Here is a 26,165-nt window from a genome sequence, read left to right as displayed (position 1 = left end):
GCTGTTATGTAAAAGGATTCATTTTTGGGGCAGAGAAGGGAAAGTAGGAAGACATTTCGTCTTTGCTTCTCCAAAATTCATACAATTCAACAGTAGGTAACAATACTCGGCGCTATAGAAAAAAAGGTCCATCAGCAATGAACAGTTTAAAAAATACTTGGAGCTTACTTATGCTAAAAGACACAAGTATTACTTGTTTGGAAAATAATATGATTTTTTTTATTCAACATTTGTGGCACATAATAATTCACAAGGAACTTATGAATGAGTTACTAGTTCATTTACAAATATTTACCTGAAGTCTCATTACATGCTAAGTTTGATGTTTTGACAAGATTGTTATTTTAACCAGAATTAAAGCTAACTTTTAAATAGGTTTAATGGTATGTTGCATGGGATTCATTACAAACTTAAGTGATGCAGGTAACATCAAAATGTGGCAAAGATTGGCTGGAATTCCTTCAAAGAGATACCAAAACAAGGATGTGTGTGAAAAGTTCCACTTATTATACAAAATAATTCACCAGAGTGCATTGTATAATGAATTATACATTTAAAGTATCATAATTAAAACAATGTTTTCAATAAAAACTAAAATTCTCTCTACCGAACAATGACAGATAAACTTTAAACATCACTGTTTTAAAAGAAAATATTTGAAACTGTCATTTCTACTGCATGTCATGTTCAAGACAGAAGTCTTTCGTCATACATAGATAAGAACAATGGAATCACTCCCACAACTCAAGTTAATATGTGCTCATGATGGCGATGATGGAGTCTCCAGTCAAATCAACGATGAGTCCCAATTGTTGTGAGTGCACCAATGGGGGAAGAGCCCAATCCTGGATACACATAATCGCACTGAAAGCCAGGCGAGGCAGAAAGTTAATTAGTCTATTGTGCCAGGCGTCGGCAGCCATATCCTGCCAAATGAATGAGGTTAATAGGCAAAAAATACCTAATGTATCAAAAATGCAAAGCTGCAGCAGCTATAATCATTTAACTAAATACAAGAAATAAGAGTGCACATTTCAAATTGATATCTTTAACCAAATTCTCATTCTCCAGCTTCATTTCCATGCTGGAGATTTCAGTGAGTTTTCTCTATGGCTTCTTGGAGTATGTCAGTTAGTTACGTTATTGCCCATTTTGGGTAAATTTCTTCCAGCGTGTTAGCTGAACGGCCTTAACGTTAGTAGATATTATATTAAGTGCATGGGATCCTGTGCAATCTTCTAAATGTTTTACTTTTTCAGAAGGCCAAGTTTTCTCAATGCTTCTGTGTGGTCACTACTAGTTGGTCCTTGTGGTGCAGCTTGTACATTAAGGCCCTTTGGTGGAGATTTTGGAAATTTGGATGAAATATGGTTTATCCTTATTGGGAAGGACTTCCCGCCCGGTTTACCAGCCTCTAATGTAGATCCATGCCGGACTGACAAATCTTTTTCTGAGCATATTGACGCAGGTCTGGGCCCAACATATTTGTTCAGACCAGGAACGGCAGCAGACGCGACTGAAGTGTTTTGAGTAATACCGGAATACAGTGTGGGCGGGTTATTGTCATTAGCTGTGCCAAACCTCTTTAAGCTACTTGTCTTTGTGGCACCGAACTGCCATTGTGGTGGTTTTATATTTTTCACTTGCCCTTCATTTACATTGGCTGATCTTCTGGCACTGGGGAGAGTATGGCTCGTGCCAGGGCCAAGGGCAGTGGTGGCTGAAGTGTTCAGAGCAGAGCCGAGGCTCCCAGTCGGTGGAATGTTTTCACCAGCTGTGTTAAACATTTTTAAGCTGCTCGATTTTGTGGCACCCAACTGCCACGGTGCTTTGTTCACTTTATTCCCCACATTCACATTTGCTGGCTTGTTAGCAATGCCATTCATGCCAGGATCAACAGCACTGGCAGCTGAACGATTCGAAGGATATATCAGGCTGGTTGTTCTCTTGTCCCTCACCGGCACTTCTGGTGGGTTCGCTTTCATTTCATCACCCGCTGTGACCGACTGGCTGACGGATGCCGACTCGGCTTTCAGACTTAGCGATGGCCTCTTCTGGCCATCTGGTTCCGACAGCAATCCTAGCTTGCTCAAAGCCTCCATTCGGATCTGCAGCACTTCTCCCTCAGCACCGCCATCCCGAGATAAATGATGTCCATTGTTTTGTGGACCACTTTTTGATATCTTAAAGCTAATCAGAGAGTTTGTACTGGATATCGTAGAACCATCGTTTTTATGGCAGCTTTTCAGGATGATTTGGGGTGGCAGTTTCCTGGGTTTAGGAGCAGTGGGAGGACCTAGCTTGGCCTTATCATCTTTGGATTCCGTCAACTGATGCTGAACCAACACAGTATGGCTTCTTGGTCGAAGATCTCCAGAGAAAATAGGATCTCTGCTGGATTCGGATAGCCGACTTGGTGACAGTGTGCTTTTGCTTTCAATGCCAAGTTTAACGTTATATTTAGGCAGAGTATTTGCTCCGGATTTTGCTCGAACCATCTGTGGGGATGTGGAATCAGTGTTATTCTTGATCCTGTTTGGTGAAACTGCCCGTGGGACTTTAAATATGCCAGATTTTACTTTAACCATCGGCAGGGTTGTGGAATTAATGCTGTTCTTGCTCCTGTTTGGTGAAACTGCCCGTGGGATTTTAAATTTGCCAGATTTTACTTGAACCATCGGCAGGGATGTGGAATTAATGCTATTCTTGTTGCTGTTTGGTGAAACTTCCCATGGGATTTTTTCATCAGGTTCTAATTAGGAATAAAAACACAAGGCAAAGAAATTAGCAGTGCTACAATAATTAAGGTTTGGAGCGAATTAAAATAGACTCAGCAATTCTTCAAAAAATCCAATTCGAGAGATAAATGTTTTAAAATAATAACACTTAACCCTTTCAAATATCCATTAGGGTTTGGACAAAACTTAGAGGTTTAGTACAGTTAAACAGTTTAATACATAGTCCTATGGAGTTACACACAGTGGCCGCGATTTCGCCAACAGTAGCAGGACCGGTACAGCTAGCATTGGTCGATTGTGGGGAACGTGCTCCCGGCTCCAGCCCGCCCTCTCAACACAATCTTCCATTGATGGGCCTCGTTAAGCCTGCCCTGTGAGGTTCCCAACCAATCAACAGGAAGTGGGTCTGATGAGGTCCTCTGATTATGAGTCATCAGCCGGTTCCCTTAAAAAAAGAGACCATGGCGAACTTTCTTTTTGACAATTGTTCAGTCAGTGTTCTACAACATTGACCACACAACCAGCTCCGTTCAGTCCTGGTCAAAGACCGCCCTAAATGGAGGACGCTGAGCACCTCGAGTCTCATCGCCGAGAGCATGCAGAAAACAAGCGCAGGCAGCGGAAGGAGCATGCAGGAAACCAGTCTGTCGCACCTGTGGCAGAGACTGTAATTCCCATATTGGACTGTTCAGTCACTTGAGGTTCTCCAATAGAAGGAAGCGATCTCTCTCTCTCTATCTCACTAGCCATTCCTCACACTCACCTCCATCCTTGTCCAATCATACCAACTGACAACACACAAGGGGTAGGCACTTGGATGTTTTAGCCAATGTTCATGTAGAGTTTCTGCTAATGTGTTGGCAAACATTGAAATCTTTATTTTGAACAGTGTTCTTGGATAGATTTGTGTGCACCTTTGGAAGTGGCTTAGTGAGTTACAATGAATGGTCAGACATAAGGGTAGCCTGCACAATGGTGATGAGTGTGAAAGGAATGGCTTGGGCATTGCAGGGATGCTTTATGGTGCTGGTGTGGGGTGGTGCCAACCTGGCGCATCATGTGGTAGCCAGTATGCACAGCATGAAGTGAAGTAAATGTGGCCTTGGTGAGGCCATCCGAGGCAGCTATGTGGTCAGGTGTTGATGCCCCGTGCAACATCAGGTGATTGCGGAGAAGGTTGGTGTTGGTGATGCTGGTGTGTTTAGTGATGTTGGCATTGGTGCTGATCATGGTGGGATTCTGAGATCCAAGGCGAGATGTTTTCAAGGACACCGATGCTGCTGGAATAGACGGCAGGTGAGGTTGAGAAGTGATCTGTCAATAGTGAGAGAGGTTGCTCCAAGGAGGTGACAGTGAAGAGAGGTCACTGCAAACTCTTCCAAACTGCATACAGCTCAAAAGTTTCTTACAAATCCTGAAGGCTTCAGCTTCTGACATTGGAAAGTGAACAGCTGTGAAATGGTAGCTTTTATATCACTTCTGCAGCTGTCTACTAGCCAAAGCAATGGAGAGTCACTGAGAAGCCGACACATTTACCTGGTGTGAAACCCGAGGGATGGCAAACTCATTGAAAACTTGCTAAAATGGCACGTGCCTGGGTAAAATTATTTTAAATACCTTTAAAATGCCTCTAATCATCTTAATTGACTGGCCCGCGTGCAGATCCGACAGTTGAGAAACTGACATGGGCACAGGTTCAGAGCGGACTTCCGCCTTGCTGTCAATCAGGGTCATTTTGACAGTGGGGTCGCCTCCAAACCCGCAATTGCAGGGCTGGGAAGATTCCGGCTAGTAAGGTCAGATAATATCCTGTTTTATGATGCTTGGGACATTATACCATGTAATTCACCAGTTACTAAAGTACAGCTATGTTTTATCTAGCCTGTCCCTTTAAAGTCATAAAGTGTAATTGTTGTAAATAGGCACTTTAAAGGTCACTTTAGAGTTTAACTGATGATAATGGAAGTTACTTTTTTTTTTTAAGTATGTACATTTGACACTTCAGTATGATGTCTGAAACACAATGGCCCAGCTTTTGCGGTCATCAGCGAAGTACTGCTCCTCACCGCATACCTCGAAGAAAGCTGCCCACAAAGATCTAGCAATCTCTGTGGCATGGATTTCATCTCTCCCGATGTTCATTTTAATCTGTCGCCAAGTCTAGGGGATCTCCAGTGTCCAGCAACAGTGGTGTCATCAAGCTGGCTATGCAGCAATCACATTGAAGAACTCAGACAGCAAACCAGGAAGTAAAGTGCACTGATTATCCTTCACTTTTGAGTTCAACAAAGCAGCCTGTGAAGGAGCAGTGAATGACTGACAGCAACATCTGCGTTTCCGGACGGCAGAAGTTGCTGTCAATGTCACAGTTGTAATGACGGTGACCGCTGACAGTTTTGCCGTCATTACAACTGCAAATTCTGGGCCAATGATTAAAACTTTACATAGACTAATTGATGACTTGCTGCATTGCTCACATACAAAGAAAGTAATTTAAATAGAATAAAAAGTAAAAATAACTCCCTACTTATGGGTGGTTTGCTCTCCATATCAATTTATTCTTAAAAAGTCGTCTTTCTTTTCTAATATTTGGCGTAATCATTTACTTTTGTAGTGGATATCCTTCTTTTGCTAAAAATGTTTTAATTTGTACAAAATTATATTCCATTTACATTGAACAACCAGTGTCTTTTTTTAAATCAAGTAGTCACCCCTGAATATAAATTGGGATTAAATAGGAGCTTTTTTATTAAAGCAATCGATAGGCCCACGGTTCATTTTTCTAAGGGGGAGGGAGGTAGTGAAAGTGAGGGTTTGGGAAGGAGGTACTGCAGTAAACAGAGAAATTCTAAGCAGAAGCAGGTAGTGCTGGTGGGACAGGGACTTTCGGAGACCTGGGGTTGAGAGTAGCAGATAGAAGGACTCCCACATTGGGAGGGAGTGTGGAATGAGGAAAGGCGGGGGGGGGGGAGGGGGGGAGAAAATCAGAAGAGCTCCTTAGTTAAACAGCATACAAATAAAAAGACTTGGATTTATATAGTGCCTTTTAATGACCTCCGACATCCCAAAGTGCTTTGCAGCAAATGAAGTACTTTTGAAGTGTAGTCACTGTTGCAATGTAGGAAACACGGCAGCCAATTTGCTCACAGCAAGCTCCCACAAACCGCAATGAGATGATGATCAGATAATCTGTATTAGTGATGTTGAGGGATAAGTGTTGGACAGGACACTGGGAAGAGCTGCCCTGCTCATCCTCAAAATAGTGCCAAGGGATCTTTACAGCCACTCGAGAGGGTAGTCAAGCCCTCGGTTTAACAGCTCATCTGAAAATCAGTAGTTCCAACAGTGCAACATTCCTTCGGTACTGTATTGGAGTGGGACTCAAGTTCACAACCTTCTGACTCAAAGGTAATTAATCTGCAGCTAACACTCAAGGTCTAGGCTAAAGCTCGGAGGTAGCAGTAAACTGTGGGCCTTCTGCAGAACATAAGAATTAGGAACAGGAGTAGGCCATCTCGCCCCTCGATCCTGCTCCGCCATTCAACAAGATCATGACTGATCTGGCCGCAGACTCAGCTCCACTTACCCGCCCGCTCCCCGTAACCCTTAATTCCCTTATTGGTTAAAAATCTATCTATCTGTGATTTGATTACATTCAATGAGCTAGCCTCAACTGCTTCCTTGGGCAGAGAATTCCACAGATTCACAACCTTCTGGGAGAAGAAATTCCTTCTCAACTCGGTTTTAAATTGGCTCCCCCGTATTTTGAGGCTGTGCCCCCTAGTTCTGGTCTCCCCGACCAGTGGAAACAACCTCTCTGCCTCTATCTTGTCTATCCCTTTCATTATTTTAAATGTTTCTATAAGATCACCCCTCATCCTTCTGAACTCCAACGAGTAAAGACCCAGTCTACTCAATCTATCATCATAAGGTAACACCCTCATCTCCGGAATCAGCCGAGTGAATCGTCTCTGTACCCCCTCCAAAGCTAGTATATCCTTCCTTAAGTAAGGTGACCAAAACTGCACGCAGTACTCCAGGTGCGGCCTCACCGGTACCCTGTACAGTTGCAGCAGGACCTCCCTACTTTTGTACTCCATCCCTCTCGCAATGAAGGCCAACATTCCATTCGCCTTCCTGATTACCTGCTGCACCTGCAAACTAACTTTTTGGGATTCATGCACAAGGACCCCAGGTCCCTCTGCGCCGCAGCATGTTGTAATTTCTCCCCATTCAAATAATATTCCCTTTTACTGTTTCTCTCTCCTCCTCTCTTCACCCCCCCCCCCCCAGGTGGATGACCTCACATTTTCCGACATTGTATTCCATCTGCCAAACCTTAGCCCATTCGCTTAACCTATCTAAATCTCTTTGCAGCCTCTCTGTGTCCTCTACACAACCCTCTTACCCTCTTTCCCATCACAACCTGCAGGGGAGGGGAGGGACTTGGGATTTGTCGAGGTGGAGTTGTTGAGGAGAAAAGAGGAAACTAAGCTTCTTAAAAACAGTTTTAACAATGAAGGTGATGAAAGGGGACGAAGTCAGTAAAATAAAAGGACTAAGGATGAAGCTACGGGAAATAGATTGTAGCTATAGGTTTGCCAGAAGTGTGAAAAACTGTTTTTGAAAGATGCACGATTTTCATTCCCACATTCAACGCAACGGCAATGTAATGATTGAGCCACCGTATCTTGAGAGAATTGGAAGTTGTCAAAACTGACGCATGTGATTTAAAGGAAGTTGAAGAGTAGAATCATCAGCAAAAGAATGAAAAATGCTGGATGAGGAGTCATTATATAAGAAAGAACATTAGACAATGGACAGAGTCTTTAAGATGTGTGTGTGTGTGTGTGTGTGTGTGTGTGTGTGTGTGTGTGTGGACAGTCAGGGAATGGGCCATTGACAATAACATGTGTGAATATCAAAAGTAATTATTTTATAGATACATCTTATTTCCCTTTATCTATTCATGTCAAAGAGGGTATTCAAGTTGCCCATCAGCTATCTGCTAGTACATTCCAAGCAAAACTAATCTGGAAGAATTCACTCACATATGGCTTATCTATTGCAAAGTACCTGGCAAAAATAAGGCACATCACAATGTGTGCAATTACCAGGTGTTAATATCCCAGGGCACAGGATATGGATCCATCAGATTATTTTACACCATTGAAACAGGTATTTAAAGCACAAAAGGAGGCCATTCAACCCATTGGATCTGTACCATCTCTTTGCTGGAGTGATCCAAAACTAATCCCACTGGCCTGCTATCTCCCCATAGCTGGGTTTCTTCCTTTGCTTCAAATACACATCTTCAGAGAGTGGTTAAAAGTGTAACAATTTACACAACACATTAGTGAAGACAAACGTAGGTCCCTTGCAGTCAGATTCAGATGAATTTATAATGGGGAACAAAGAAATGGCAGACCAGTTGAACAAATACTTTGGTTCTGTCGTCACGAGGGAAGACACAAATAACTTTCCGGAAATACTAGGGGACCGAGGGACTAGTGAGAAGGAGGAACTGAAGGAAATCCTTATTAGGCATGAAATTGTGTTCGGGAAATTGATGGGATTGAAGGCCGATAAATCCCCGGGGCCTGATGGCCTGCATCCCAGAGTACTTAAGTGGCCCTAGAAATAGAGGATGCATTGGTGATCATTTTGCAACAATCTATCGACTCTGAATCAGTTCCTATGGACTGGAGGGTAGCTAATGTAACCGCACTTTTTAAAAAAAGAAGAGAGAGAGAAAACGGGTAATTATAGGCCGGTTAGCCTGACATCAGTAGTGGGGAAATGTTGGAATCAATTATTAAAGATGAAATAGCAGCGCATTTGGAAAGCATTGACAGGATCGGTCCAAGTCAGCATGGATTTATGAAAGGGAAATCATGCTTGACAAATCTTCTAGAATTTTTTGAGGATGTAATTAGTAGAGTGGACAAGGGAGAACCAGTGTATGTGGTGTATTTGGACTTTCAAAAGGCCTTTGACAAGGTCCCACACAAGAGATTGGTGTGTAAAATTAAAGCATATGGTATTGGGGGTAATGTACTGACGTGGAAGCAGAGAGTCGGGATAAATGGGTTCTTTTCATAATGGCAGACAGTGACTAGTGGGGGTGCCGCAGGGCTCAGTGCTGGGACCCCAGCTATTTACAATGTACATTAATGATTTAGATGAAGGAATTGCGTGTAATATCTCTAAGTTTGCGGATGACACTAAGCTGGGTGGCGGTGTGAGGAGAACGCTAAGAGGCTGCAGGTTGATTTGGACAGGTTAGATGAATGGGCAAATGCATGGCAGATGCAGTATAATGTGGATAAATGTGAGATTAGCCACTTTGGTAGCAAAAACACAAAGGCAGAATATTATCTGAATGGCAGATTAGGAAAAGGGGAGGTGCAACAAGACCTGGGTGTTATGGTACATCAGTCATTGAAAGTTGGCATGCAGGTACAGCAGGCGGTGAAGAAGGTAAATGGTATGTTGGTCTTCATAGCTAGAGAACTTGAGTATCAGAGCAGGGAGGTCTTACTACAGTTGTACAAGGCCTTGGTGAGGCCTCACCTGGAATATTGCGTTCAGTTTTGGTCTGAGGAAGGACATTCTTGCTATTGAGGGAGTGCAGCGAAGGTTCACCAGATTGATTCCCGGGATGGCAGGACTGACATATGAGGAGAGACTGGATCGACTGGGCCTGTATTCACTGGAGTTTAGAAGGATGAGGGGATCTCATAGAAACATATAAAATTCTGACGGGACTGGAGAGGTTAGATGCTGGAAGAATGTTCCCGATGTTGGGGAAGTCCAGAATCAGGGGACACAGTCTAAGGAGAAGGGGTAAGTCATTTAGGACTGAGATGAGGAGAAACTTCTTCACTCAGAGAGTTGTTAACCTGTGGAATTCCCTACCGCAGAGAGTTGCTGATGCCAGTTTATTGGATATATTCAAGAGGGAGTTAGATATGGCCCTTACGGCTAAAGGGATCAAGGGGTATGGAGAGAAAGCAGGAAAGGGGTACCAAGGTGAATGATCAGCCATGATCTTATTGAATGGTGGTGCAGGCTTGAAGAGACGAATGGCCTACTCCTGCACCTATTTTCTATGTTTCTATCAATCTCCAGACATGTTGACAAGCAGAATCTTACCTGTATTTTGACTATGTGCTAATTCAGGGTGTGGTATGGTAGATTTTTCCAGTATACTTCCAATTTTAGCAGATGTTTCAGTTCGATCCAATTCATCAGTGGAAATCCCACTGTCTTCTTCAGTCTCTAATGAATCAATCGTTTCTTCAAGAAACAAGAGACATTCCCTCTCTTCTGCTGAGAGATAATCCAAGTGCTCATCACTCTGTTGAAAGAAATCAATGCAAACATTTAGCTCAATTGTGCTCTGCAAGAGAAAGCTAAATGCACCAGGAATGTTGTTTGAGCAAGTTTGAAGTTTGAGAGTCAAGAGTAAAAAGCACTTGCCCAAACTGACCAAACAGGCTTTGTAAGTGGCTGCCATCCATAAGAAAAATAGCAGCCCTCTGCTTATCATGATGGACCTCCACATTGTAACAGCAACAACTCTCATTAATATTCTCCCTAGACACAAAAGGAATGGGCAGAATGAAAAATCTCTTATTGGGCTTGGACCAATGGCCTTGGTGATTAAAATCCCATACTTCAAGTGCAAACATCCATAGAGGTTGGAGGTTCCGAGAATATTGCTGTATGTTCACATAACTAATCTCTCCACCACAAAGATTGGTACAATATCAAGGGGTTTGGCAGACTTTACAAATACAATCTTGATTGAAGAGAACATAAATCCACATACATAATATCCCTATACATATTTATTAGTCCAACACCTTTGTGTGGTCAAGGGTGAACATCAAATACCATGGGGCAACAGTAATTCTCTCCCATAAATTTGGAAAATATAAAATAATTTATTTTTCCAAGCATTTTTGCCAAGGGAAAAGTTGAGAAATTGTGATGTTCCGGCCATTATGATGCGGGGCAGGTTTGATAGACCTGCCCGTCTTTGCCTGCCTGTCAATTTTGCATGTTTGTAATTCCCAAATTCACCTACTTGTACAGACTAAACCCTCCCCCCACTAATCCTGCCAACATAAAATGATGATGTCAACAAATCAGGCTATCTGCCCAGATCACACCTGAGGGAGGGCAAGCCCACTGTTCACAGATTCCTCCATAGAAAACACCCCATAATAGTAACACTATCAGCCTGGAAAAAGGTCTATGGGTGCATTTATATTGCAAGTTTACCATTGGTGCAACATTAGCTTTGCTGCACAGCACTAAACTGGCAGTGTAAATCTGGTCAGGGTCCTTCTCAACTAAGAAGTGAAGCAGTATTTCCTTCCCAGGGGGGTCAGTTTCACACCACATTGAATTTTTAACTCCATGTGGTGTCAAAACAATGTGGAGTCAAACCTGGTGTGCGGACATTCAAATCTCTATTTGTCAGACAGCTTTGCCCATGCTTGTATCTCAGCATGTACAGAACTCACTCTTAAGCGGGGTAATTAAAGTTCCAGATCAGAAGTATAAACAGGATTGCTGTCTTGTTGGAACATGACCTCTAGATACCAATCTCAGACTGTAGCTCTGTTAAGTGCTCCTTTCCTCAGGTCCGATCAGTATTTTACCCTCAAACAGGTGGAAAGAAATCTCCTAATTGTATGCCAAACCTCGCATGATAAATGGTGTCACTATCTAGGCCAACTCATTTACAGAGATCAAATTATTTATTTGCCTAGCAGACAAATATCACCATCTCTCCAGCATAATAAATAGCAATACCTCCAAATTAAAGCATTCTCTTCAAGACGCAGTAATGCTCCAAAGGTTTAAGTCTGTGCTGACCACCTGGAACTGTACCTCAACAAAACTATATTTACCCTTTGCATCATAGTTATCTCCACGTCAGAAACAAAGCTTCAAGGTGGCTTGACAAAGAACTGGGTCACCAATTGGCAGGGGAGGAAAAGGCAAACCCTCAAAACTACAACAACATGCAGAAGAGTGCTCACGGGTCACCTCAAGAGTCGAGCCTCCTGTATCCACAGATGGTCTACAAATTTCAACCCCCTTGGATTGATGGTTTGAGGATTGCAACCAGAAAGGTACACTGACATATTCTGGTCATGTTCCTGTATTCAATCATTTTGGACAGCAATCCGAGTGACTACAGAGAATATTGCAAGGCTCAGGTCCTCTCGACATAGGGCTATGCATATTGGGCTATCCATTGAGGAGTGACTTGCCCTGGAAATACATAAATTTGTGCTATCACTGCTAGCTGCAAAAAGAAACAGTGTTCCTCCCTCCCCTGCTCCCTCCCTCTGTATAATATAGTATTAGGCAGTCCCTCATATCGAGGATGACCTGCTTCCACACCAAAAAGGGATGAGTTCACAGGTGTTTCAATGAGGGACCTGACATTCTAGGTCCTGAACTACATACTGAAGGGTGGAAGATGCCTGTGCATGGATTCTTTTAATGTGAGGTGGCCGTTGCACACCAGCCACCACACGGGCTTGACAGAGCTAGGTCTTGATCCAGTGGCAAGGGTTAACCAAGACGACCGGAGACCAAGCTCTGCTCCACGGACCTAGTGCGCACGCATGCTCCTACTATCCATAGATCGCAGTGTGGGTTGGCCCGTGCTGCCACTGGGCCCTTGGCTCTCCTGGGCCCCTCAACCACCCCACTCAATCCCTCTCTCCCTCAACCTTTACAAACGTCAAAGTCTAGCGCTCCCCACAACAAACATTTGTGTAACATATATCTGTTGGTATGGACTCCGTAAGGTCAACCTCACTGTTTCTTAAAAATCATAGTAAGAAATCATAAGTTGCCATTTTTTGCTTTATAAACCTCATTAGTGACTTTAATATCCAATAGGTCGGCTCTTTACAAAAATTATATTGCCGTATCTGAAAATGCTTTACAAAAAACTTTTAGAATCTTCCCCGTTATCACCACCTTTCACCTGGTGTCCAACATAGCCACCAGGCAATGCAGTCCCTGCATCTGTCAACCAAAGGGGCGGGAAAAAAAATCAAAAACACCTTCCCATGGAGACAGGAGTCACGCTCACCCCATTCTCTTCAGCTCAAATGTAACCTTACAGGTTCAGCAACATGCCTGTTGAATACTTCACCACATGATACCTCCCTGCTCTTCCTGGAGTGAGATTAGACTTGGTGGCTCTCGTTGGGAACACTAGCACTGTTTTAATTGCAACCTTCTGCTGCCCACCTGCCGAGTGTTTCAGGGTTCCTTACTGTCCCCTCTGCTGTTTACCAGCCTGTCTGCAAGGACCCCAGTTTGAGAACCATTCTTCCATTATCCAAATACATGGGAGGACTGCGGTCATAACCCATTATCAAAATACAATAACAAGAGTGTTCTGATTAACCTCGGCCAATGCTACATTACCGGATATTGGCATATAAAGTCACTTCAGTTAACTGGGCATGTGGGCTTACCTACAGGAATGACTTTGTCCCAGGACTCAAGGAAACCATCTGGTGCAGTCTAAAAACTTGAACACCCTTATCGCCCTCCTCTTTCCAGTCAGCCCCATTTGTCTATCAGTCTCCGCCCTTCTCCTTCCCCTGCTTCCCCCCTGGTCTCTGGTCTCGCTCCCCAATCCCTCTTCTGCCCCCTCCTTCCATTCTTTCTCCCTCACATCCCTCAATTTCTCTCCCCCGTCTGTCTTTATCCCACTACCTCTCAGTTTCTTTCTCTCCCCCTTCCTCTTTTCCCTGTATCTCACTATCTCTTGCCCTCAGTGTCTACTCATTGCTCTACCTTCTCTCCCCCCTCTAATCCCCGGCCACGTCAATCTCTTCCTTTTTCGTCTCCATCCCAGTGCCTCCCCCTCCCACTGGTCTCTATCTCCTTCCTCCTTTTGAATCTCATTCTCTCTCTGTGCACCCCCACCCCTCGTATTTCTCTCTGCACCTCCCAACTTGCCCAGCGAGTTGGTCTCCTCTGCATAGTGTGAGAGACAGAGCACTCGCTTCTGCTTCGTCAATAATATTGCGGACGTAGGTAGTGAGTTTTGAGGTGACCCGCGAGTTGGCTGAACTATCATTAAAAATCGCATGTCTCGTGATTAAAGTGGGAGAATTGGCATTACTGTGAACTCCACATGAAATTCTGAATGTACCAAGCAGTCTGAAGCCCTGTTCAAGAAGCCACCAAAACACACAACCAATGGAACAGGCTAACTTGGAACGTAACCACAACCAGATAGCAGCCTCTCCTAAAAAGTTCTATAAATGTATTCTTTACAAAATTGTACAACTTTCAATATATTTATTTATTTTTCACTGAATAGTGGAAAACAAAAGTAATATGGAAAACATGGTTTCTTTTGAATTTCCAGTCAGATAGTTCTAGTGGATTAGTTTCACTTGTTCTGCTCAGATCACAATGTTAAGTGTTACATCATAATACTCATGCAACAGGTTTAGGATGTTGCCTTATTCTCTATGGTACAACAGTGCTAGTCACTCCGATAAGCTGTCTGAACACCTTATATTTTGGTATGTGCGTGTACTACACAATACCTAACTATTAATAGTATAACTCAATGGTGTACTAATAGTATCCCTTTGTGATGCCCGACACGAGACTCCTTAAGCAAGCGCTCTATTCGGAACTCCTACACAGCTAGCAAGACCCAGGTGGGCAGAGGAAATGCTTTAAGGACACCCTCAAAGCCTCCTTGATAAAGTGCAACAACCCACCGGCACCTGGGAATCCCTGGCCCAAGACCACCCAAAGTGGAGGAAGAGCATCCGGGAGGGCACTGAGCACCAAGTTTCGTCGGCGAGACCATGCAGAAATGAAGCGCAGGCAGCGGAAGGAGCGTGCGGCAAACCAGGCTCCCCACCCACCCTTTCCTTCGACCACTGTCTGCCCCACCTGTGACAGACTGTAATTCCCACATTGGACTGTACAGCCACCCGAGAACTCATTTTGAGTGGAAGCAAGTCTTCCTCGATTTCGAGGGACTGCCTATGATGATGATGGTGATCTGAACTGAATATTCATGTCTCTCACACACAATCTCTCAGCCAGTGGAACGAGTTAGTATCTCACGAGACAAGATCAGGTACGAATCATTAAGCTGCTTTATTTCACAGTAAGTGCACACACACAGTGACAGTAATGATCAGATTTGCTTATTTCAAATCCGTACAACTCATCTTTGCATAACAAAAATGTACAAAGAACACATTGTGGCTGTCCACATTAGTGGCTTGTCTTACTTCACTTAAACAAGAGCACTTCAGCATTTCTAATCTCTTCAATCTTAGCAAAAGCCCTGGTGGCTTGCTTTTTAAAAATTTGATTGGCCACCTGTGTTTTATCAGCCTCCGTTCTCAGTCATAAAGGAATTAAAGCTTTTCTAAAACAATGGGCGAGAGATGTTCATTAATTGTCAAACTGCTTATTGTTTGCAGTCTTTGGGGAAAAGAACCACTATTAGCAAAGTAACCACCTATTGCTGTAAATGTCTTTTAAACTTGTGTGAATCATCATCATCATAGGCAGTCCCTCGGAATCGAGGAAGACTTGCTTCCACTCCTGAAGTGAGTTCTTTGGTGGCTAAACAGTCCAATACGAGAGCCACAGACTCTGTCACAGGTGGGACAGATAGTCGTTGAAGGAAGGAGTGGGTGGGACTGGTTCGCCACACGCTCTTTCTGCTGCCTACGCTTGATTTCTGCATGTTCTCGGCGTTGAGACTCGAGGTGCTCAGCGCCCTCAGATGCACTTCCTCCACTTAGGGTGGTCTTGGGCCAGGGACTCCCAGGTGTCAGTGGGGATGTCGCACTTTATCAGGGAGGCTTTGAGGGTGTCCTTGTAGCTTTTCCGCTGCCCACCTTTGGCTCGTTTGCCATGAAGCAGCTCAGAGTAGAGCACTTGCTTTGGGAGTCTCGTGTCTGGCATGCGGACTATGTGGCCTGCCCAGCGGAGCTGATGGAGTGTGGTCAGTGCTTCAATGCTGGGAATGTTGGCCTGAATGAGGACGCTGATGTTGGTGCATCTGTCCTCCCAGGAGATTTGCAGGATCTTGCGGAGACATCGTTGGTGATATTTCTCCAGCAACTTGAGGTGTCTACTATACATGGTCCATGTCTGAGCCATACAGGAGGGCAGGTATTACTACAGCTCTGTAGACCATGAGCTTGGTGGCAGATTTGAGGGCCTGGTCTTCATTTTCTCAGCTGGCCGAAGGTTGCACTGGAGGCGGTGTTGGATCTCGTCGTCGATGCCTGCTCTTGTTGATAGGAGGCTCCCGGGATATGGGAAGGGGTCCACGGTGTGAATACACTTATGCTCTCAACATTTAAAATAGCTGTTCCTAAATCATTTCTAAGTAAAAAAAAAAATCCCAAAATGTAACAGCAGTGGATAGCAAGGGAACTGAAAAACTAATGAATAAAATGCTTATCCTGGTTTTCAAATCCCTCTATGACCTTGACCCTCCCCCATCTCTGTAACCTCCTCCAGCCCTACAACCCTCCGAAATATCTGCACATTTCTTATTTTAATCACTCCATCACTGGCAGCAATGCCTTCAATCCGCCAAAGTCCTAAGCTCTGGAATTCCCTCCCTAAACATCTGCGACTCTCTATCCTCCTTTAAGACGCTCTTCAAAACCTACCTCATCTGCTATAATCTCATGTGGCTTGGTGTCAAATATTGTTTGACAACGTTCCTGTGAAGCGTCGTGGGACGTTTTACTACGTTAAAGGCTAGATAAATGCAAGTTGTTATTGTTGTTGTTGTTGTTGTTGAGTTGTTTAACCAACTGGAACAAAGTGCACCACATCAACTTATGAAAGCAGCATTGATGTGCATGGAAAATTTCTAGCCATTCCCATCCTTCTAGCTGAAGTAGATGTAACAGCATTTGAGATGAATGAATGAAAACAAAAGTAAAGCCATTAATTTGTATTTATGTTGTTTTGTGTCCTAGTAAGCTTAATTAAAATAAATACGTTTATTTTGTTGCTCAATGGATCATTTTCAAACCCTCAACTACTAAAATTCAAGCATGATTCCTGCTGAAAGAAGGAATCATCTGACTTTACAAATTATTAGTCAGCAGCCAGTGGCGGCTCACCAAGAATGGTCACAGACGTCCCTAATCTGAACACTTTAACCAACCTTATTCGGTTTTATTAATAATAAAAGCAGCGCAAAAGAGCGTTAATTAATTGTTACTAAAGTTTAAATCATGTGTTAATGTTTCTACACAAGGAAATATGCAGTGTTCAAACTAAAGACATCACGCACACAAGGAGGACCCATTGCCTTGACAACGAGATAGCTTAGATAGACAAATTCAGATTGCCCAAGGAGACAAGAATATGTGGGATTGGATTAGAAAGTGGATTAAAATAGTCTCAACCGAGTGATATTGTGTGTGATCTTAAATAAAAGGGTTTTTCTCTAGGATCTAGAGAAGAACATAGCAACAGGAGTCGGACATTAGCCCCTCGAGCCGGTTCCACAATTCCATTAACTCCATTTACTCGCCTTGGTTCCATATCACTTACTAACCTTGCCTAATAAAAAGCTAACAATCACAGATTTTACATTTTTCATTGTTCTAGCCTCAACAGTTTTTTTCCTTGTACGTGGTGGGGATGGGGATGGGGAACGAGAGTTCCAGACTTGTACTACCATTAGCGTGAAGAAGTGCTTCCTGATTTCACCCATGAATGGCCTCTCTCTAATTTTAAGGTTATACCCCCTTGTACTAGAATCCCCCACTAGGAGGAAATATTTTCTCACTATCTACTGTAGGAAATCCTTTAATTATTTTAATTAGATAATCCCTAATCTTCTACCCTCAAGGGAATACAAACCCCATCTATGCAGCCTGACCTCATAATATGAAAATAATAAGTTGATAACTGGAGGTGCAGCAAGTAACAGGCAAAAATGTGCCTCACCTATCAAAAAGTTCACCAGCTGCCATTGTCTGCAGTAGTTTACCAAGATTAACAGAATTTAAAAATGCAGATAAACATCATCACTTCTTAGCTCGTTCCTTCTATTTCAACTCCCCCCCACCCCCGCCAGTATACACTGCTCAGTTGAAACTGGACTACAGCATTTATCTTACATAACTAATATTGTTGTGCATGGTTTAACATTCACAATATAGAACAAGTTTGCAGATACAATATTCAGAAAAGCCATAAATACAATTTGTCCAGAGTATCAGTCCCAACTCAAGAAAATTAAAGCAATTTTGGGGAAATCAGCAGTCACAAAGCTATTTATCATCAATGTGATTTTTTTTTCATTTAAAATCAACCATTTATAATGAGATTCTATTCTATTTGCCATAATAGAAGCATTAGGCTGCTTGACAATTGGTCCCTGACTGTCCAATAAAAACTAGCAGAAGCTAGTGCAGTTCATTTGAAATTGCTATATTCTCCAAGTGGAACTGGTTCGTGTAAAAAGAGGCCGCTGCACACTATATTTGTTGAGATGAACCTGTAGTTATTTAGTCAGCAACAAGCTGAGCCTGAAGCTGACCAGAGGTGAATCAGTTAATCTGCAAATGTAAATTCTAACTGGAAGTACCAGTTCCATCAATCTGACAAACGTCATTAGAAGCAGGTTCTTCGACATTCTTAGAAATAATCACAAAGGCAAATTATCAGTTTTTCAAAAACTAAATCTACAAGATCTTATAAATAAACAAAAACAGAACACATTCTAACCTAGTTCCATTTTTAAACTCGTATAGAAATGTCATCACAGCAGTAAACCCCCCACCCGCTGAGCAAGGACACCTATGACTTCACAAGCATTTGGTTTTGTATACATTGATTTCATGAATCATACAGCACAGAAGGAGGCCATTCGGCCCATCGTGCCTGTGCCAGCTCTTTGAAAGAGCTATCCAATTAGTCCCACTCCTCTTGCATGAAATTAAAACAATATTCACAGATTTAATCCTCTGAACAGAACTACCCTTTGTGCTATCCACAACCATCTTCAATGTATGCACAAAAAACTGGTTTAGCAATGAACCAAAAAATAAATACAGGAAACAAAACTCCACCGTCACTTTTTAAAGTGATTCTTTGTTGGAGTTTGGAATCATGGTCATTAACATACACAGATTTAGGAAATCGCAGACAGATAGTATGTACATTTCATTGGAACAAATGTTAACTAGTTTATAGTTCAAACTTTGGCACTAAAATTCCAATCTTTTATATCTTTAAGAAATGTTCCATGTAATTAATGTATAGAATCCAGCACTCTAGCTCAGAAACTGCTAAACTTGGCCAATGGTGTGTTGCATGAGAGTTATACAGTGATTGAAAATGTTGTCCCATCATAGTGCTGCATATTGTTTGAAAGCCTGTGTCATTAAAATAAAGTATTTCCAGTCAGGTTTCCTGTAACATCCAAGACAGGCAACAGACAATGATCTATTTGGGAAGATGACTGGCTTGTGCTTTGATCAAATATTTAGTTTAAAACACTGGGTAAAGTGTGAATTTTGCATAGCAATGTAATTATTAATAGCTTGGGCCATAGCTTGTCAAAAGTAGTGAAAGAGAAAAGAAACAGCATTTCAAAACCCAGAATTGTGACAACTTGTTCCTTATGCACCATTAACCAGATTTCCTATCACTATTTATACAAGGCTTTTTTTACATCTTTTTTATTCACATACACAAGATGACAGATCTTTAGGTTTATTATACACGATTATGAAAAGATGTGGTGAACTTTAACACTACGTACATGTCAAAAAAAGGTTTCACGGAATCCTTCTACAATGAGGAAACAAAATTATTTTTACATGTTCAAAGTCACATCGTGCATTTATTGCATTAGGTTTTATTTACACTACTTAGTGACAGACATCTGGGTTACACCTAATCAATTCCCAAAGCAAAAGGGTGCAACTCTCAGTAAACATAATGCATCTCTCACATATTTCAACTAAATAAGCAATGATGACTGCAGATAAATCCAGTTTTGCAAGGTCTGACAGAGCTCATTAATAACCTTCGCCAGCCAGCCTCGATCTATAATCACAGTTTTGGTTATTATGTGGATATATATGCTGATGAATTTAATTATAAATAATGCATTAAATCAGTTGATGTTATACATCTTCAGTAAAACATAGTAAGCTAGCTTTATTTCCCATTCAAATACATCATGTTATTTGTTTACCATGCAATTGCTTTCAAGGTCCCCAAATGCATAATAGTAAAACAGCTTAATATTCTTGAATAACCTATTCAGCATATGTGCTGCATTGAGCAACATTTTATCTAAGGGATGGGGCAAAAGGGGTTTCTGATTTCATTCATAACCTGTTTGAACTCTGCTTTGTGGTTTATAATTTCCAAATTTTGAATAAGTTACTCTTGTAACTCATCACCTGCTACATATCACATTACAGGAAAAAAAAGCCTCAAGTATTTCATCCACACCAGAAGTTGTACGCCACTATTCTGCATTGCAGATCCAATGCACAGTTTGACAAAGTGAAAGAACAGAGTTTCAAAAACTGCCATCCCTCCTCCACCAAGTTGATCTTAAAACCTATGCAGTAACACCAAGCAGAAGGCAGGCCTCACGATTTGGGGGAAGAGGAAAGAGACAGATCAAAAATTTAAGAGGGCAAGTCATTGCTAGGCTGCTCTTGCAGACTTCCCAATGCCCAGTTTCAGAACACAGTTGGAGGCAGCCAAGAAATGGGTTGTCATCCTGCGTGCTGCACTTGGGTACATGGTCTGGCAAGACCAGAGCCACAATAAAAACAAAATAAGTTTAAAGAAAATAGAGTACAATTAAATATCCTCGCCAGAAAAAAAATTTTACCAGTTAAATTCAGTGAAAAGGTTTTGTTAACAAAATACACAAGTTCAAATTTTAATGAATCCAGAAATTGGGATTGGTTGCATGCTCCTAAAATTTAAAGTTCATTGCAGACAAAATATATTTAAAGATGTAACATTTAAGATCGCATTTGTTTACCAAAACTACTTGTTAATGATGGCATTGCTTGTTTAATAAGACAGGAAGATAATTCATTATGATATCAATTAACAATACACTGATTTTTTTTAAAATTCATTCACCAGATGTGGACATTGTCGGCAAGGTCAGCCCATTTATTGCCCTGAAGAAGGTGGTGGTGAGCTGCCTTCTTGAATAAAATGGAGTAGCTTGCTCGGGGTTTCAGAGGGTGGTTAAGAGTCAACCACATTGCTGCGAGTCTGGATTCACAAAGGCCAGGCCAGGTAAGGACGACAGATTTCCTTCCCTAAAAAGGATATTCGTGAACCAGATGGGTTTTTACAACAATCTGATAGTTTCATGGGTCACCATTACTGATACTAGCTTTTTATTCCAGATTTATTTGTGAGGGGATTTGGACTCACGCCACCAGATTGTTAGTCTGGACCTCTGGATTACGAGACCAGTAACATAACCACTATGCTACTGTACACCCTGGCTCGATGAGCATGCATTCAGACTTTACTATAAAAACTGTTAATAGGCCTGTATACTGATAAAATAACATTCCATAATTATGCTGAAATGAAGCCTTTGATTTCTCTTCACACCCACCTTACTGCATTCTAAATTCTACACAAGTGGCCTGATCATCAGTCCGCTACTACTAACATGAAGTAGCCTCATCAGAAATTCATACCATTGTTAAATTAAATAAATTGTATCCTTATCAAAAAATTCAACATTTTCAAAATAAAATTAATAAAAATTGCTCAGTCTGGTGTGTGATTCTTTTTAAAACCATGAAGCGGACAGCATCAGACTAACTTGTCTCCTTTACTTCATTCACCACCACACCCAATTTGGAAAATTGCTACCTCTTAAAATATGAAAGACTTACAAAAGCAGAGTTGCTGCTGGTTACACTGTTGCAGCTCCCGACACTGGCAATGGAATCCATGGGAGATAGTCCAGCCCACGTATCACTTATGGGCATTGCACTAGGGCCTTCTTATTGGGATTAGTTCAACCAAGGGCGTACACATTAGGGAGAACCAAAACATCCAGTAGTGACTGAAATCAGAGAAAAGCAATTAGCAAAGAAAGAAAGAAAATCTTATAAATCATTGTAAAATTATACTACATTGGATCACAACAGTATATGCCATAAAAACCCATTACTTAAAACTTCCTGTAAAAATAAAAAAAGTCAAGATAACATCTTTGAGACGAACAGATCGCCTGTGGCCAATGCATACAGTAAATCTGATGTCACCCCGTTTCATAGGATGAGGAGTGTTATACTATAACACAATGGGCTATAATTTGCTGTAGGAGTGAGTTAGTTAGACTTTCGTTTGTCCATTTAATTTTGACAATATTTTGCGCTGGAAGTGTGATCTGATCACAGAGCAGCTGGGACCCGAGTGAACAGGGTAAACAACTGTGTATCTCCTTAACCAATCAGATTGAAGGATTTTGAAATAAACAGCGCAAGGACTGACAAGGAAGTACAAATTAGAGTGGGCAAATGCAATAACAAATCACAAAGAAAGAGAAATAAGGGAAGGAAAAAAGATTGGATTAAGAGAGAAAAAGAAAGAGTAAATAAGTTTTAAAAAATTACATTTCACATATTTAAAAAATCCACCAACAAATAAAACCTGAAGGAATGAGACGCCATCCTTGTAATAGTTAATTTTTGGTGCCAAAGAGGTTCATTGGCAGTAATTAACACTCAGTACATTATTTTTAAAATCTGATAGATATTCCAGGTTTAATTAAATATTCACGTATCTTGAATGGCTCCAAAACAGCGACACTTCAGACCAGTTCTAAACTTTCTGTGGCAAGTTTAGTTCATATATACACCATACAAATTCAGCAACTTCATACCCCTTAATGCAGCAAGCTGTTTTCTCAAAACTAACCTCGGACAGCAACTTTTGGATTTCCACATTTAATCGCACATCTGCTCTTGCCTGGAGTTGTTGTAGCATTTGCACATAAATAACAATGAGGCTTAATTTGACAGAAAATTATGCACCAATATATTGGGCCGTAATTTGTGGCCTGTACGAGGTGCACATGTGCCGATCGGGGCCACTCAAGTTTCGGGTTTAGGTATGTAAAGCGCATGAGCCTAAAGCCAGAATTTGCGATCTGTCACACGCATCCCTGGGAAAAGGGCCTCCAGCGAATTTCCTTCAAGTTCTTACGCCTGGGAATAAGGCCTGCTTTTACAAGTGTAAGAGTTTTAAAAAATAGAAAAAAAATTATATCATTCATTTATATATTAAAAACCCTGTCCATTAAGGCAAGTTTATTTTTAGCCCCATTAAAACATATTTTAAAAATAATTTTTTTGTACAAAATATTTAATTAAATTGCATTTTAATTAATTTTAAATATGTAATGTGTTTTTAATTATTTAGTGTGTGTGTTTCTGGGGGTATTCCCATTCATACTTATAGCAGCTCCGTACAAACGTAACTCACCACAAGTATGAATGAGCTATATGCATCAGAGACGCAGACTATGTACAGTAACCCTCAAAATGCTGGAGAACTACCACCAGCGCTGCCTCCGCAAGATCCTGCAAATCCATTTGCAGGACAGACGCACCAACGTCAGTGTTCTCGCTCAGGCTAACATCCCCAGCATTGAAGCAGTGACCACGCTCGATCAGCTCCGTTGGGTGGGCCACATCGTTCACATGCCCAACACGCGAGTCCCAAAGCAAACGCTCTATGTGGAGCTTCGACACGGCAAGCGAGCCCCAGGTGGGCAGAGGAAACGCTTCAAGGACACCCTCAAAAGTCTCCTTGACAATCCTTGGCCCACGACCCCCCAAAGTGGAGGAAGAGCATCCGGGAGGGCGCTGAGCACCTCGAGTCCCATCGCCAAGAACAAGTAGAAACCTAGAGTCGACAGCGGAAGGCCCGTGCATCGACCCAAGCTCTCCGACCACCCTTTCCTTCAACTGTCTGCCCCACCTGTGACAGAGACTGTAGGTCCCCCATTGAACTCCTCACTCACCTGAGAACTCACTTTTAGAGTGGAAGCAAGTCATCCTTGACTTCGAGGGACTGCCTATGATGATGATGAATGGGAATACCTCCATTTTGATTGGTTGGGCTGGTTCACATGATCCCAGTGATGGTACAAAGTGCATATGCTGCTGGGATACGTGGGTCTCTGCACAGGCCTTCGCAGAGAGGCCCAGAAGTCCCCATACTTCCAGGACCACCAGGTATTTTCACCTGCAGGAAACCTCCAACCACAAATTCTGGGCCATTATTCTGCAGAAAAGGTCTATGTCTCTTTAAAGCCATAGAGCTAATGGAAAAAAAAACTAAACTCAGGTCAGCAAACTATATAGATTGGAAAGTTCGCGTAGATTTCAGGTTCCTGGTCAATAACTGGCTGTTCTTTTAATTGTGTAAAAAATTAGTTTGCTGCAGATGCAAAGGTGTGTCATCTGCTGTGTCATAGATGCTTGCTTGGCATAAGATTATATGAGAGTTAGACAGTGACACAGATTATACTAGCAAAGTGGAATTGTATTATGAGCACAATATTTAAAAAGCTGAAGATACAATTTCAAATGCTGAGATTTTGTGTGAATTAAAAACTTTAGAAACGGCACCAAAATAAAACTTAACTCAATTTAGTTGGGGAATACTGCAAATAAAAATGTTCGGTGCATTCCTTGAATTGTATTTTTAGAAATGCATATGAAACCTATTCATGTTGGTGAATAGTATTTTAAAGTTTTGTAATTTCTAAAATCGGGAAAGACAGGCAGTTAGGAAAGGAATGCAGCTTAAAAAACAATCCCTAAATTGTATTTAAACCTTCTTCCTTCACCAGGAAATGTTAAAAAAGAGAGAGAGAGGAATCATATATGTGCAGAGAACATGTTCAAGTGGGAGTTGCTGGTTATTACACCCGCTTATCGTCTGAACTCCAATTCCATAATTTGGTAAATAAATGCTTTCACCATGACGCGGGCCAATTCAACTTCCCCATCTCAGGGCCAGTGATCACTTGCTCTCCCTTCAGCCAACACCTCAGGAACAGAAAGGGCAAAAGCTGCTCAGGTATGCACTAAGGAGACAGTATTTTTTGGCAAACAGCATGACGCAAACGATTGCTGTAATATTAGGTTAGTCAGAGTGGCATTCGATTAACCCAGTCAGGTCATGTGATGTTATTGACACAGTAGGTGGGGATAGGATCCTACGATCAGATTAGACCATCAAACTATAGATTATATACATACACACAATATAAAAAACGATTTCCTTACGGTCTTAGAAAACTGGAATCAGAAAGTACTGGAAATGCATAGGATAGCCCTGTACACCAATGGGTATGATTACGTGGGACTAATACAGGCGTCAGACCTTTGGTTACTGCCAGGACCCAGATATGATGATTCAGAAGAGTTCGGACATTTCCCACAACATCATATAAAACGTCCCATTTCTTGCTCAACAGAAAATAATGAAACCCAGATTTAAAAGACAGGAAAAGAGCACCCGTGAAATTGGGGGCGACAGAATTGAACTAGAAGTAGAAGTGCTGGTTCAGATCGAACGAAGGTACAAAGGTCTCCGGAATTTGTTTAAATTGATTTTTTTTAAAAACAGCTTTGTTCCCCTCCGGACACACAAATCAGTTTCCAGATCTGAGATCTCGTGAACAAGCTCTTCCAGCTCCAGGTTCTCCAACTGATCACAGCAAGAGGGGAGCTTGAACCAACACACACACCAACTAGACCCAGTGGCGGGTCATTGCACTTCACAGGGCGACCCTGGAGACACTTCATTCACGTTTTGCTACAACTTGAATCGTAATTCTCACCGCCTTGAGCTGCTGTGGTCTAAAGCGGACAGGGAGCTCCCTCTATTCCACCAGACTTACCCCGGCAGGCTAGGCAAGACTTTCATTCCGGCCCGCTCGGGAGCCGAGTCCAGAGAACTTTGACCCGCAACTTTATTTGGCGTTGTGAATTACATTGCAATTTTAATCATTCACTCACCCGAACGTAGCCGAGCCCGAGTGCAGAGCGCGTACACAATTTGAAACCAATCTCTCTTCCTGTGAATAGTCGTGTTTTGATGTGACTTCTGGTTAGTATGTGATAGGACCTGCTATCGCTTCCCTTTATAGTTTCAGAGATGCACCCCTTGCACTGCAGCCAATAAGCGTTGCCTCTGTCTTGCTACCTGCAATCAACAAACCAGCCCTCCCCTCGTTTCTCTTCACGCGTGACAAATCAGATTCCTTCCTTTGTACCTGTCGGTCGGGTCTGCTCACTCGCCGTCTCAACTCACTCCGCCCCTTTCCCCACCAAC

At 42.2% G+C, this 26,165-nt stretch overlaps 1 protein-coding gene across 1 annotated transcript; it reads right to left on the bottom strand.

Moving 5' to 3' along the window:
- Positions 1 to 239: 239 nt before the first annotated feature.
- On the bottom strand, positions 240 to 26,165 carry LOC139228259 (specifically androgen-regulated gene protein). The gene is made up of 4 exons (XM_070859442.1): positions 25,850 to 26,165; positions 21,704 to 21,876; positions 9,894 to 10,098; positions 240 to 2,752 (listed from the first exon to the last, which is right to left on the bottom strand). The coding sequence occupies exons 2-4, from the start codon at positions 21,797 to 21,799 to the stop codon at positions 1,248 to 1,250; spliced, it is 1,806 nt and encodes a 601-aa protein (XP_070715543.1). The 5' UTR covers positions 21,800 to 21,876; positions 25,850 to 26,165; the 3' UTR covers positions 240 to 1,247.

The sequence above is a fragment of the Pristiophorus japonicus genome, chromosome 17, assembly GCF_044704955.1.
Source record: "Pristiophorus japonicus isolate sPriJap1 chromosome 17, sPriJap1.hap1, whole genome shotgun sequence".
In the NCBI taxonomy this organism is placed as follows: Eukaryota; Metazoa; Chordata; class Chondrichthyes; family Pristiophoridae; genus Pristiophorus; species Pristiophorus japonicus.
The sequence above is the reverse complement of the archived record's forward strand: the minus strand, read 5'-3'. Positions and strand labels throughout refer to the sequence as shown.

What these genes read in the sequence shown, in the direction of transcription:
- LOC139228259 (XM_070859442.1), bottom strand. Translation starts at nt 21,799, where the DNA reads ATGCCCATAAGTGATACGTGGGCTGGACTATCTCCCATGGATTCCATT. An exon ending in CCAGCAGCAACTCTGCTTTT is followed by an intron (nt 10,099 to 21,703) that starts GTAAGTCTTTCA and finishes TTCTTTCAACAG; the next exon opens with AGTGATGAGCACTTGGATTA. An exon ending in AGCACATAGTCAAAATACAG is followed by an intron (nt 2,753 to 9,893) that starts GTAAGATTCTGC and finishes ATTCCTAATTAG; the next exon opens with AACCTGATGAAAAAATCCCA.